At 38.2% G+C, this 14,720-nt stretch overlaps 1 protein-coding gene and 1 long non-coding RNA gene across 3 annotated transcripts in view; one reads left to right on the top strand and one right to left on the bottom strand.

Moving 5' to 3' along the window:
- Positions 1 to 14,720, top strand: part of LOC120409367 — a 102,559-nt gene that overhangs the window by 60,970 nt on the left and 26,869 nt on the right. The gene's annotated exons all lie outside the window — the stretch shown is intronic.
- Positions 1 to 14,720, bottom strand: part of CCDC172 (coiled-coil domain containing 172) — an 87,708-nt gene that overhangs the window by 72,211 nt on the left and 777 nt on the right. For both annotated transcript variants that reach the window (XM_039547321.1, XM_039547320.1), the window contains exons 2-6: positions 13,424 to 13,509; positions 9,078 to 9,194; positions 7,845 to 8,010; positions 6,767 to 6,868; positions 3,790 to 3,892 (exon numbers count right to left, since the gene is read on the bottom strand). In XM_039547321.1, coding sequence (XP_039403255.1) covers positions 3,790 to 3,892; positions 6,767 to 6,868; positions 7,845 to 8,010; positions 9,078 to 9,194; positions 13,424 to 13,509 — 574 coding nt within the window. The remainder of the gene's footprint in view (positions 1 to 3,789; positions 3,893 to 6,766; positions 6,869 to 7,844; positions 8,011 to 9,077; positions 9,195 to 13,423; positions 13,510 to 14,720) is intronic.

Genomic DNA, 14,720 nt, shown 5'->3' with positions numbered 1-14,720 from the left:
AGATGTAGACTAGCACGTTTGAAGCCAAATAACACAGCTTCAGAAATGTTAGTATCTTAACAGGGCTTTTCAGTCATGTTAAGCTCACTTGGCTGAACTAACGTGACAGAAAAACACACTTTCTGGGCATTTGACATCAGTAGGGTTCCATGCAGGTGCAAAGGCATGCCTGCCTGGGAGTTGTAGGATTGACTTTAGCAAGACAATGACCTCTTTACAAAATATTTCATTTGAAAATGATACAGAACCAATACCTGTAGTCAGAAATTTTTGACTGCCTGTGTTTGGGGGAAAAAATAGTCTACCTCGTGTAAAGAGTACCGCTGTATCAGAATGACACTTAACAGATTTTGTCTGAAGCAACATTTGAAGTCTTCCACAAGGAATATACAAGTTACATTTCAATAATGAACTAAGAAATATAATAGGTCATTTAGTTAATCTTTTTCTAAGCCTTTATAGTAAATTATTTCCAAGACAAGAAGTTTTTAATTAGTATTTTTCTTGTAAATTGCACAATGACAACAAAATGTCAGGTTTTAGTCAGTCTATCAACTAATGTGGAAGTGTGTTTATTTTCTTGCTGAGTCAGCTTTGTGTCAGGTGTATTGAAATTATACTTCCTTCATTCGGTATTAAGAGTTGTTAATCTAAAATAGCTTATTTATTTTGAAGGAAGAGCCATAGCCATGTTCATTCTTAACATGCAACTATAGAATAGAAAGCAAGTAATCAAGGGTAGCTTAATAATTAGCAACTTAGCCAATAATTCATAACTTGAGCTAGAACATCCACTCTTTTTTCTCCTTCCAAATGCAGAGGTGAGTGGGTGAATCCAAGACAGCGTAAGCTAAAGTAATTTACTCTTTTACACCCTCCTGTTAGTTGCTTTTCTTTCAACACTGCTCTCTTATGGCTCCATATTTATATTAATAGAATGTAAATTAAACCATCTTTGATTCCCTCTCTATCTTAGCTCAGTTGGCCCAATTAAGTTGTAATATGTCAGGGTTGTAAGAAACACACTGGTAAAGGTGTATGAGTCTGAGTCTAAGTTGTTGCAACTTACATGCTAAAGAGCCAAGATGAAGGTGTAAGCCAAACTATCTTAAACAACTTTGGACTTACTTAAACGCCACTCTGAATTTGGCCCAAAGTGTGAAATGCTAAAACAGATTTTATGTGAATGTAGTAGGTTTTTAAAAGAATTTCCTAAGTCACAGAAAAGGAAATGTTTACTATTTTAGTAGTAGTAGCACTTCATACATCTTCTAAACACTATGCTGCCAGTAGCTAATTAATATAAACTTATTGCAACATAAAATAAAAATCTATGATCAATTAATCAGCAAATCTCCTCATATTTCCTGTTGATTTTTATTTCTGTAGGATGCTTCATTGATTAGTATTCATGACTTAAATATATTTTATCTTCTATAGTGCCTTCCATCCAAAGTTCTTAGAACACTTTAGAAACATGATTGAACCTCAGAAGACCCCTCACTTGCTTATCATTATTTACAAATGGGGAAACTGAGGCACGGGTTAATTTATTTGCACAGTGTCTTTCAGTGAGTCAGTGGCAAATCTGGGGATTGAAAATAGCCCTAATTCTTGGTGGTTCCCTACTTTCTAAGCAGACTGTCTTTCCAAGAAAACTAATTATGCCAGGCTGACTATTAAGTGATGTTACAGCACTAAATTACTCTGAGAAGTGTATTATTTAGAAGGAAGATGACAACCTCATACATCAGAAAAGCTAATGCATCACCATGGAATTAATAATGTAAAAGAATGAATTCTAACACATTCCCTTATGGATCAGCAGCTACTATTATTATTTACATTGTATCTTGTGTGTACATGTTGTACAAAAGTCTTTTGCCCCTGTATGCAGATTTCCAAATTAATTAATTCTCATTTGGAGGGAATTTTGGCCAGGCTTCAGCTCTGTATAAAGAGTTGGGAAATAGGGTTCGTGGTTGATTTTCTATGAAAACAGTTTTTCAACAGAAAATTGGGGTTTTGAGAAGCAAAATTTTCCTGGGAGCTGTTTTAATTGAAAGAATATAGCTACAATCTTTCAGTTTTCAGCTGAAAAGTCAAATTTCCATGGAAGATTTAGATGATGACAAATGTTACTTCATTTTCATCAAAAATTTCCATGGGGAAAAGAGAACTTCAGATGACCTCTGCTACGAAGAAGTCTTTTCCTTTGCTTGGTTCAAGGCCGGCTCCAGCTTTTTTGCTGCCCCAAGCAGTGAAGGACCCGCCGCTGAATTGCCACCGAAGCCGAGGTGCTGCCCCAATACTGGATGGAGCGCCGCCCCTTTCTATTGGCCACCCCAGGCACCTGCTTTCTTCGCTGGTGCCTGCAACCAGCCCTGGCTTGGTTAAAGAGTTCTTAAATCCAAGGACAATTTCACCAAGCTCAGAAAACAGGATATTAACATGTCTTCAATATTTTTGTATTGAAAAGTTATGGATTCTCCTTGAAAGATATTTCAGAATTTACATTTGTATAGAAGGGGAAATGTCACATTTAGGCAAACTAAGATAGATGTCAATTTCCAGGACTGGGAAGTCCTTTTTTTGTTTGTTTGTTTTTTGTTTTTCAGAAAGTGAGTAAGATGGAAGATCAAGTACTCACATAGAGCAGAGACTGAGTACATGGTCCTGCATTTTACTTACGTCCATGAGAGAACTAGCCATACGGGGTTGCTGATGCACCTTTTGTGCACCAGAGGAGTGACTCCACAGTAGCTTCATTTGAAGACAGTCACACTTGGGGAGGGTGGGAGTGATCAGGGAAAGTAGATCAAATCTAAATGTATGTGAATCCAGTGTCCTCAGATCACTGCACAGTGGGTGCAGAGGGACTAGGATCACTATTCCATTCTATAGGCTGAAACAGCACAGCAGGCAAGGCAGCACCCCCCACTTCCCTTTGAAGTGTGATGATCAGGTGGAGTTCGAAGCTGCTGTGGGCATTGCGCTAGTTGCTCCTTTTTAGGGGGCCTGGGAAGCAATTTTTCCCTCACCACTATATTGGCTTCAGTGGAGTGGGGGATTTTGGCCTTCCCCACAGCGGGTGTCAGAGAAGGCCTATTATGGTGAGTAGAAAAGGTAGTAGGCTATATGTCACAACTTATTTTGTAAGTGTGGGGCAGATGTCCAGTGCAGGTATTCGATAGGGAAGACATCCAGTGACCGGATAAATGGCCTGGTAAAGGACATAAAAAGGAAGTGCTGGTTAAAGGAACGGAACAGGGCAGGGAGTTTGGGGGCTCCTATGGTTGGAACGGCCCCCTTTTCTTATAGCCCACCTCAACCCTCTTGTGAGGGGGGAGGGTGGATGGTATGGTCCTGGCAAAGGATGTGCTGGAGGGACCTGGCTGGAAAAAGAGGAGGAGCTGTTGGAAGCCCCCGGGTAATTACGGAATAAACGAGGTTACCTGCACTGTACACTTTTATCTGCTGGGTAGTCCCGGACATCTAATAATAAAGTTGCGGCCTGATTAAATCCATATCAAGTGTCTTCTGTCCTCCTTTTGGTATAGCCAGACAATAAGGAGCAAAGTCTTTGACTTAACTGGATGTCATAAGTAAGGGCAACAGGATTTGTTCTGTAACACACACTAATTATTTTTTTGGACTTCAAAGGGAATACTATGCAGAAAAAGCTAAAATTAGGCCCAATGTAGCTACCATGACATTACAGGAATGGTCCAAAATCATAAAGGCAAATTTTAATTTTGAAAACTAAACTATACAACTGATGATCATTACCTTAAACATTCAATGTCAGTCTGAGGCTTTTCACTAACTTTGACTTTTTCTGCTTCTAAACATTTTGTAATGTCTTCAGCTTCACGTAGTTGTTCTTCAGTATCTAAAAGTAAAATAACAATGTCCTTACTAATATATATTAATCATCTGTATTCACATACAGCCTGCATTTTATAAGTTCACACATTCTAATTATTGTGGAAACTGCTATGAAGGTGAATATATTAGATCACAGTACATAAAATTAAAATATTTTACAGGTGTAGTTACCATGCAACTGTAATCTTTCAAGCAATTGCAAAATCTGCAGGATGCTTATAGTATCTGTACATTAAAATTTTAACCTCATAAAGAACAATTTATGGCATTTCTTTCCTAGTTCAACTACTATTACGTATGTATTATTTAAACAATATACATACGTTCTGGTTATTTCCATTTTATACCCAAAGCTTTGTAGATTTAATAAAAATAAAAGATTGGCTTTATTATACTATTTTAGCCAAATCTCAGAACCAGTACTTCATCCTCATTCTCCTTGACATGTCAGCTGCCTTTGACACAGTCAACTGGTTTTTTTTTCTTTTCTTTCCACAACTCTCGTCTCCTGATTTTCCTCCTCCTCTACACCTACACACTAATCTCATCTGTAAATACAAATTCAACCATCTCTATGTTGATGACTCTCAGATCTATCTTTTGGCTCCAGGCCTAACTCCCTTTGTCCAAACTAAAATCTTGGCCCGTCTCTCTGACACATGCTCACCTATGTCTAGTCATTAGCTCAAGATGAACATGGCTAAAACTCAGCTTCTTATCTCCTGCCCATTCCCCCAAGCCTTCCTCAATACCTATTTTCTCAATCACTGTGGACAATACAGCTATCCTTCCTGTCACTCAGACCCATGTCATGGGTATCATCTTTGACTTGGACTTCTTTGTAGGTCCTCACCTCCAGGCTGACTAAATATTGCTGATTCTTTCAGATTTTTATCTGGCCTTGACAAATGTAGTCTTGCCCGGCTTGTATCCATTCCAAATGCTGCTGCCAAGTTCATTTTTCTGTCCTGTCACTTTGACCCTATCATTCCTGTCTTTGCATCCCTCTTCTGGCTCCCCCTTCTCTATTACATGAAACATAAGATGCCTGTCTTCATTTTCAAGGCCCTTCATGGCCTATCTCCACCCTAGTTATCTCTTTCAGTATTGAGATGTTGACTCCCACCTCCAGTTGGCCCATGATGCCATCACCCACTTGTACAATTTTTAAACAAGCCCTTCATTCCTTATCACATGCAGTTCCTTGCAGTTGGGAGGGGCAAATCTACCATTTGCAAATCTACATCATTGTCTTCCTCCAAAACCCTCCTTAAAACTCAACAAAGATAGCTTGAGCAATGGTACTAGCGAAGCTGCGGCAGCATGGTCGGTGACTGCTCGAGTATGTATGCAGGGTTCTGGCAGGCAGGAGTAGCCTGTGCAGACACCAGTGCTGCTGCTGTTACTCAAGCTAGCTTTGATTTCATATATGTCTGTATATACTTCAATCACACCTCTGCATGGCAGAATACAAATACTCTTATGTTGTAAGTTCTTTGGGACAGACGTCATCTCTTAGTTCTGAATTTGCACAGCACTTACCACAGTGGCCTCCCTAGTCTATGACTAGCTCTCCTAAGCACTACTGTAGTACAGTAAATAATTATGATGGTGAATGGACGGCAGTGTTAAACAAAATGGGACAAAAGTTGGACCCAGTGAACTCTGCACTATTTGAAGTGTCACACAAATAAACCCATTTTATTACTAGATCCTTGTATATAATAATCTAGATGATGGGCTATCAAGAGGTGTTACAGTATACATGGATCAGAGCTGTATTTCAAACACAAAAGTATTTTGGAGGGAGATTGTTTCAGTATTATAAAGAGAGAAGAGGTGAAAAGGAAGGTGAGGTTGGAGAAAGGAATGATGGAAACAGGAAGTGAAAGGAAATGAGGGAGAGGGTAGATAACTAAATTACTATCAATCTATCCATAAATGATAAAAATAGTCTAGAAGTGAGTGACACTACTGGTTCAATTTTATAAGCATCTTTGTCTTTTATGGCCCCTATCCTGCTTCCACAGAAGACAATGGTAACACCTACTGTTTTGACTTCAGTGAGAGCAGGTTCAGACCCCAGATTATCCTGAGTTAGCCGATGTTCCTGCTTTATTTTATTCCAGATATGCACCAGTGGCACACTGACAAAAACTTTTACTTTGTCACCTTTTGTTGGTTCTTTCGTAAATCAAGTCACACATATATATTTCTCATGTCCTCATTCTAAATCAGTGCTGTATTATATATGAAAAGATTAGCAGGATAAACAACAGCTCATCATTAAAGCTAGATGGACAATGGCTTTTTTTGGTTTTCAAGAAAAAGTTTTTGGTCAAACCAAAAATGACATTTAAAAAAATTGTTTGGTGAATCTAAGTTTGAAAATGTTTATAAATGTATGAGTTTTACCCCAGTGATAAGGGCGCTCACCTGGGATGTGGGAGACCTAGGTTCAATTCTTCCCATTGCCTGATGTGGAGAAGAGATGTTAGTTGGGGTCTCCCACATTTCAGAAGAGTAGTGCACTACTATCACTGGGCTATGGATATTCTAGTATGTGTCTTTTTCAATCTCTTCTCTTGAAGCTGTGTTCTACTTCTAAAAAAATATCACTGGAGCAGCAACTTGGGTATCCCGCCCCCCAGGTGAGTCCCTAAATACAAGCTATACATCCATTCTAACTCTCTTTCCCTGTCCCAGTGACTATCCATTGTCATTCTAAGTAACAATTCATATCTTTCATTAAGACAATGAATAGTCATTGGAACATTTTTACTTCTGTGAAAAATATCTGAGGGGAACTATTTGTCAAATATGTTTGTCAAATCACAAATGATTATCATAATAAGTGATTATCAAACACATTAAATACCTTTGAGTTTGCTCTGGAGAGTAAATAAATCCTGCTTTAATTCATTCTTCTGCAGCTGGAGTGCATTTAACTGAGCATTTTCACGTTCCATTGACTCCATTTCTAAGAAGAAATATATTTTAAGTTAAAATGTATTACACTTTTAATCTTCATGGTATAATCTTAAATACTCTTTAATTACTTCTAACCATCTTCGGATATTCTAAAAGGACATTAGGCTAAAAATACATTTATACTTATAAAGCCTGGTGTACAAAAATTACATATAGACAATTCTATTAGAATTATCTGTATCTACAAACAGGGAATACAAGGAACAGGTGCATGATGAATTAAGTCTGTCAAGTCAAATTGTCTGCAATGAGAAATTTTTTACCTCTGTTGGCTATTCATGTTGCTGGGACTCTGGACTTTATTGCCAGATGGATGAGTTGGGTTCACCTGGAGAAATAGGAACTGAAATGGTCCAAGTAGCCATTGCCTTTGTTACTAGTGTGGTCTATGGCTAGCACAAAGAATGATTGCCCAGTCAGCAAGGAAGAGGAACAAGAAATGCCATGGTTAGACTACCTGCTATGATAATCTTATATTCTGTATTTTAGCTCAAAAGGTCATAGGATCCTGTTTCAGACAATAACTATAAAGGACCAATCCCATGAGGCACCTGTGCATGTAACTCCCACTGAATTTAGAGGGCTTGTAGGACTCAAAGCTAGGTGGTCAATAATCATTGAGGGCTTAATTGTGGTCCATGTAACGTTGTAATGCAATGTGCACCCCCCCCATGCCTCTGTGTTGGCTATGACCTCCTGGACAGTTGTGCAGGAGTAGATGCAGGGACCGCAGAGCTTGTACTTCCCTGCATAGCACAAGTGAGTGGGAGAGAGTGTACTGGGCAATATAGCTACACCAACACACTGCCCCTTATTCAGGGCAGATTATGATCTCACAATCTAGCCCTAAGAGAAATATCCAGCTAGGAAGGCAATCAGTTTTAAACTATTGCTTTACTCAGTTAAGTTTTAGTCATTTGTATTCTCTAGCAATCCAAGATAAAATAGTTTAACATAAGACGTACCATTTTTCAAAATATTTGCCTTAGTTTCCAAGTCACATATTTCAGTCTTGGCTTTTTTTCTAATCAAAAGCTCTCTGTTACATGTTAGTCCATACTCATTGTTAAAATCTGTGATTTCCTTAATAAAATTCTCCTCTTCTTCAATCATTTTGCTCTTTGTATCTGACTAGAAAGGTGGAAAGAAAATACATAGAGGAAAATAGAATCCTTGTTAAAATAATCAAGCTGAAATACAGCTTTACCCCCTTATAACTATGTAAAATCAGTATGTATTCTGTTTTGTAACCTGGAAAAACAGGGAAATGGTCTAGATCTCCATCATTACTTCTGTTGCATTAATCTTACTGTTTCGCTCCTGTGACAAAATGAAAGGAGCGTGTTCTATAATAATAGTGCTGTATCATTAGTGTTAGAGGCCACATTATGCTATCAATTTTTAAGCATGTGTTGAAATCAATGGAGAGTTTTGCTTAAAATCAATGGCACAAAGTGGTCATTCTTTTTGGTTCTTTAAATTGCTCATTAAGGGTGAAATTCACTCCTCTGCAGAAGTTCAGGACAAGGCCACTGCACTATTTAAGCTCCCAAAATATAGCCTAAGAGAGCTGACCCTGTTAAGGAATATGGGGTTTCTCAGTGCCTTTTAGAGTAGGTCCCAAATTTAAAGTATTTATTTTTTAAAGAAAATCTTTCATTTATAGAAAAATACATTCATAAAGTCAATGACAAGATTAAATTCCATTCAAAGCTCTTATCTGAATACTAATTTAAATAAAAAGTTATTTACCTTGTAAACAAGAAAAGATAACCTGATAAATCTGATTGGATACAGTTGATAGCAAATTCACATTCCATCAGAGGACAGCAATTTTGCCTTTATAGCTAAGTAGCCTTAATATAATAATATTTACAGTATTCCTTATTCTGTCCTTTTCAGTTGTCTTTATAATTTAGACTATGCTAGACACTGCAGTAATACTACTAAATTATAAAGACAACTGAAAAGTTTTTAAAGGTAATCCAGCAGGTAGATTATCTAAAATCATGGATTAAAGTTTGGAGTGAGATTCTGAATTTCTTTGTGTTTTAATTTGTTAGAACCAAAACAAATTTTAATCATTCAGATTTTCATAATTAAATAGTGTCCAATTTTTTTCTAAATATAAAACTGACTGTAGTCATACAGTATTTTGTAAAACTGAACTCTCCTAAATAGTATAACTGGAAACATACAAAGATTTTGAGAAAAATACTCCTTTGATTCATAAGTTCAACTTTCTTTTTCTCTAAGATGTCTTCACGGTTCTTCAAAAGCTGTAAGTAGAAGAGCTTTTCAGACAGCTGTTGAACCTTCAAAGAGAACAAAAGATTATAGGTGATAAAAATAAGTACACATGATGTATAGGTTTTGCACATAAAGAACCTTATCCAGAAAAAAAATAGTCTGCATAGCTGCTGGACCATGGAAGCTTATTGGGTCTCCTTTTCTCATTAGCTTCAATGTAATCACAATTCTTTGCAGCAGTATCCCCTCTTCAGAGGCTAAGATCAGTGCTGTTCCCAATATAGAGAATGGAGTCCTTAACTCTCATTTTTAGCCAGAAAACGTTTCATCTGGAATGGAGAGAGACTCAACAGAGCATACAATCTTTTAGATAGCTTAACATAGGGGTGAGTTTTTCTTCATCTAACCAGATATCATCAAGTCAGGCATAGATTAACTTCAAAGGGACAAAAATCCAAAGTTATTGTGCTCTTCTCTGAATGTCTGTGGTTAGCCATAGAGAACTATTTATGCTATGCCTCTTCTACTACAGACGAGGAAGTAGGGATTGATGGTCTCATACATTTTCCCAGTATAACTGTGAGAACTATCAGCCAGGGAAGGGTAATGAAGGGACCAAGCTTTGGGCTGAAGATAGTTCTACTATAAAACACCAAATAAACTAAAAACCTTCCTTCTGCACACATTTGTATTTTCAGATTTAATTTTTTAAACAGTACTTCAACTGATGAGGTAGGCTGCTCAACTAATTTGTGCATACTGTTTCAACCCTCTCTTTGAGTCCCTTCATTGGTTCCCACTCACCATCACATCAGATGCTTCTGGTGCTTGCCATTAAAATCCTTCAATAACTTAGCTGCTCCCTACTTATCTGCTCTTGTATCTTATCATATTCTGTTCTGTTTGCTTAGTTTTAAACCTCCAGCCATGGTTGTGCTACAAAATCATGAAGTATGCACTCAAGGAGAATTCTTCATGATTTTGTAGCACAACCATGGCTGGAGGTTTAAAACTAAGCAAACATAGAGGAACAGAATATGATAAGATACAAGAGCAGATAAGTAGGGAGCAGCTAAATTATTGAAGGATTTTAATGGCAAGCACCAGAAGCATCTGATGTGATGGTGAGTGGGAACCAATGAAGGGACTCAAAGAGAGGGTTGAAACAGTCAAAACACTGGTTAAGGAAAGTGATCTTAGCAGTGTTTTGAACTGATGACAAGGGAGCAAAGTGGCTGTCAGGAAGCCCACAGAGGATGAGATTGCACTAGTCAAGAGGAAATACGGTGAGAGTCTATATGGTAGTTTTAGTGGTGTGGATGGCAAGAAAAGGCCAAATATTAGAGATATTATGGAAGAAGAAGCAACAAGATTTGGAAACTGTCTACATATGCGAGTTGAGAGAGGGTACAGTCAAGTTGATATGCCTGAATAACAAAGAGAATGGTGATAGTATCAATAGTAATGACGCTCGGGCAAAATGAGGAGAATTTGGAAAAGAAAACAATGGGCCAGATTTTCTCCTCACATACCAACCATAGTTTAGTGAAGGTGTCAGGGAGCTTGTTCCTCCAATATCAAGAGCTTTGGGATAATTTATTGTTATGTACTGATTCAAAGGAAGTTACTAATATTGTGCTTCTGTATTTATATTACTGAATATAACCAGGCTTACTGTAGTTTCTTCGGCCCCAAAGTGCCTTCATAATCTATTACTTTGCAATAATTTTTTGTCAAGAAATCATTGAGCCATGAAAGGCAAAATGCTATAAATCAAGTTCTAATTACATGCTAGCTGGTTTTACAGAACAGAAAAAAATTAATATTTCCTAGGTGCGTTCTCTTGACCACAAGCAGTCTCTGTGAAATAGATGTCAAAACATTTTTGAACTCTAAGGCTCATCTACTTATTCAGGCTTGGGTTGGGATGGGGGAGGGGTAGAGGGAAGAAATGACATACAGTTATTTGGAGGAGGACTTTAGTATTATATTATTACTTAGTAGTAGTTTGATTATATTAATTGCAGTAGATACATTGAGAATTTGTAGAATAAGCTAAATTTTAGATATTGAAAAATAATTGACAATGTAAGTAATCTCACTAGTCAATTTATAATCTTTGTATTGAAATATTATTTGATTGAAATAATGCATTTTGGCATTTCCTTTATTGCCTGCATCATTTCCTTTTGATAAATGAATCCATTTCAAACTAAACAAGCAAATAAAATCTACTGTTGTACACATTGGTAAGAATATAATTAATTAATGTATAAAAGACACTGGACTCAATTAGGAATGCATCTTCACCTTTCTCCCCCAGTCATGTACAGCAATTGTTTTACTTTTGAGTCCTCTGATACCTACCATACAAACCACAATTATAAACCAGAATGAATCAATAAGAAATTAGGGGTATACAAATAAAATTGTGATTCTCATAAATTAATTTTATAAGCAGGACTACAGGGGGTTGGTTACCTAGCAAATATCACACATTCCAACCTTGTATTGATTAAAGACCAGTTCCTATTGTAGATCCATATTGGGTTCTGATCTTTGAAACAGTTATGCACATTAGTTTCATTGAAGTCAGTCGGGCTGTTGACATGCATATGTGTAACTGTTTGCCGAATCAAGGTCTAAATTTGTAACTAGTAAACGTTTCTAAACAAGTATGTGGATTCTTCCCCCCCCCAAACATACCTTAATCTATTTTAGGGGGTTTTATAGCACCTGTCACAATAGCATTGAAGTGCATACCACTGGCAAACCACACAACAGCCTATATTTTTTGAGAGATCAGTATCGCCACCAAACCATTCATTCACCTCACCAAATGAATTAGTAGTATAATAAGTGTTGGTAAAAATAGGAGTCTTTTTGGAGGGGGGGGGGGAAGGCTGCGAGGGGCAAACGGGGCAGGCAACAAGGGGCAAAGCTAGGGGGCCTGTTGCAGAGGGGAAGGGGTCAGTCCGGGGGAGGGGGGGGGTGCGTGCACCCACAAGCACTTGTGCAAAGTCAATAGCTGGCTGGCTGCTGCTAGAGGCCCAAACGGTGGCAATAGGACGTGGCAGGCCAGGCGAGCAGCTGAGTCCCAGAGGCAGGAACCGAGGCAGATGGTAAGTGGCCCGCGGGAGTGGTGGAGGGGGCAGCGGTGGTGATGGGGGTTGTGGGGGGGACACAGATGGACCAGGGGGCAGGCTCCACGCCACACCCCCTGTGTCCCCACAAACACAGTCTAAACCCCCACCACTAGAGTACAGTATAGGAGTCTGGCAGTAAAAGTCAAAAGGGGCACAAAGCACAATCCAGAAGACTGCAAGATTTATCTATAACCTATTTGTTATTTTATAGGTAAAATACTAGAGATAACATAGGCCTGACTCTAAAAGGAGCCTCTGTCTGCCTGCTTACTATGCACCTACAATTTTGTGGGTGCAGATATTTAAGAGCACAGGTGATATCATTTAGACCTCATTTGCAGGCACAAACAAGTGGGTTTCTTACATCAGTTTCACCCACAATTATTAGTACTGACAAAACTGAGAGTATAAAAAGGGAGTACGTCTCAAAACAAGGCTCCACATCTACTATATGGAAAAAGAGATTAGAAAATGTAAAAGTGAGTGGCTGAACACTAACTGGTCTGGCTAGAAAGGTGGTTCTGTCTACAATGGCACTAGCCAAACTATAAGTGCAATCTTTGTACATGCTAGACAGTGAGTAACACAAATAGAATTGCTGATGTGTGGATGAGGTGGGAACTCTTAAGGCCTGATCCAAAGCTCACTAAAGTCAATTCTGGGACTCTCTTAATTACTTCAGTGCACACTAGGTAAGGCCATTATTGAATGGAAGTGGGCAGTGAAGCGCGTATGTGAACAAACTCCATGTATCTTAGAGTGTTGATAAAGGAGAAGGAAGGAGTGTTCTACCTTCTACATCAAGACCCCAAGCGTATAAAAATAACCAGATTGGTATACCTCTGAGACCATATGGAATCTTACTGAGGCCCCTGGGGCTCCCTGCAATCTCAGGGGTCAGTCTGAATGGTGAGGCTTATAGGACTGGGATCAAAACGGCAGGCCGATGTTCTTGTGAAGTGTTCAGATACTATGGCGATGAGCATTATAGAAATGCATACAAATACATACATAAAGCAAACACTATGATAATTAATATAAACACTACATGAAGTATACTGCTTCAAAGTGTTCATGAACAATGTATTAAAATAAGAGCCCATTTATTTATAACAATAATTAACATACTATAAGTATTACTACTCTACCTTAGTTTCTAATTTTATTTTTGCTTCATTCAGCTCTTCTGTTATTTGCTTAATTTTTTCATGACTTCTGTTTATGTCTAATTTAACTGAAATACAAAAGGAACCTTTAAACACATGAAATCAATTGGTGAAAGTGAGATTCTTTTAACAATTTGCTGCTTGCAAGATAGTGGTGTAGAAAGATGACTTCAGTAGAGACATATAATTGCTAGACTTCTAATCACATTGGTTTTCCTATAACAGCTATTGTCACTGTCATCAGTTACTAGAAGTGGAAATTGACATTCAATTGCGAACAAACAAGTGCCTAATTACTACTTTAGTGTGGACAAACATGACATTTGCATAGATAATTCAGATAGCTAGCTTTGGAAATTTGATTTAAAGTAAGGGTCACCTGTTTTACTGTATAATAAAGTACCTTGTTGATACTCTGCTATACCATGACCAAGGGATTAAAACAACAGGCAAGGAGACAAGATACAGGGGTTCTGTTTCTAAATCTGCTGGCAGTTTTCGATGTAATCTTGGACAAACTTCCTAAAGTTCCCACTGCACTCCAGGCAATTACATTTCCTGAAAGCAGATTTTGTAGAGTTCAAACTACAGGTCTAGACTGCAGTATTGCCAGACCCAAGCATTCAGAAAATCATGACTTAGCCCCCCCAATATTATGAGGTCAGCTTAAAAATCATGAGATTAAAAAAATAGTAGATCCTTTTTATTCGCCTTCTGGTTTAGAGCCTTTGGGTTTGTTTTTCATCTTTCCTCCACCATCGGGAGGGTAGAAATGTACTCGTATTAAAAAAAAAAAAAAAAAAAGAGTGAGCGAGCACTGAGATTTGCTTGTAATAACATGATTCCAGGAATTGGGGCTTTAGGAATAACAACAAATATCATGAATCTCATGATAAAAAAAATTATATGTTGGCAAAGCTGTGCGTGAGGATGATACAAGCCTGACTCTGCTGTATTCACACACAGGAGAAGGGAGATAGGCTCTTTCAAAGTCAGCCCACGTGTGTCTATTGCAGGGCTGCCCTGAGTCCCTATGGAATTCACTAGAACTATTGAAACAGAAGATGGTGAGGGAGGCAGGAACTCGAGTTATTGGGCTCAGTACAGGAGTGACAGGGTAACTCTGTGGCCTGTGTTATACAGGTGAGGCTAAAGACTCTGGAGGTCCCTTCCAGCCTTATAATCTAGGAGTCGATATACTCCAGGGGAAAGGCTCAGTCAGCATTTACTGACCTTGCTTGAAAACACCACCCCCACCACAAGATGGAGGAAAAACCTC

Source organism: Mauremys reevesii, linkage group 7 (assembly GCF_016161935.1).
Source record: "Mauremys reevesii isolate NIE-2019 linkage group 7, ASM1616193v1, whole genome shotgun sequence".
NCBI classification, from domain to species: Eukaryota; Metazoa; Chordata; order Testudines; family Geoemydidae; genus Mauremys; species Mauremys reevesii.
Note: the sequence above shows the minus strand (reverse complement) of the source record. Positions and strands in the feature narration are given on the sequence as shown.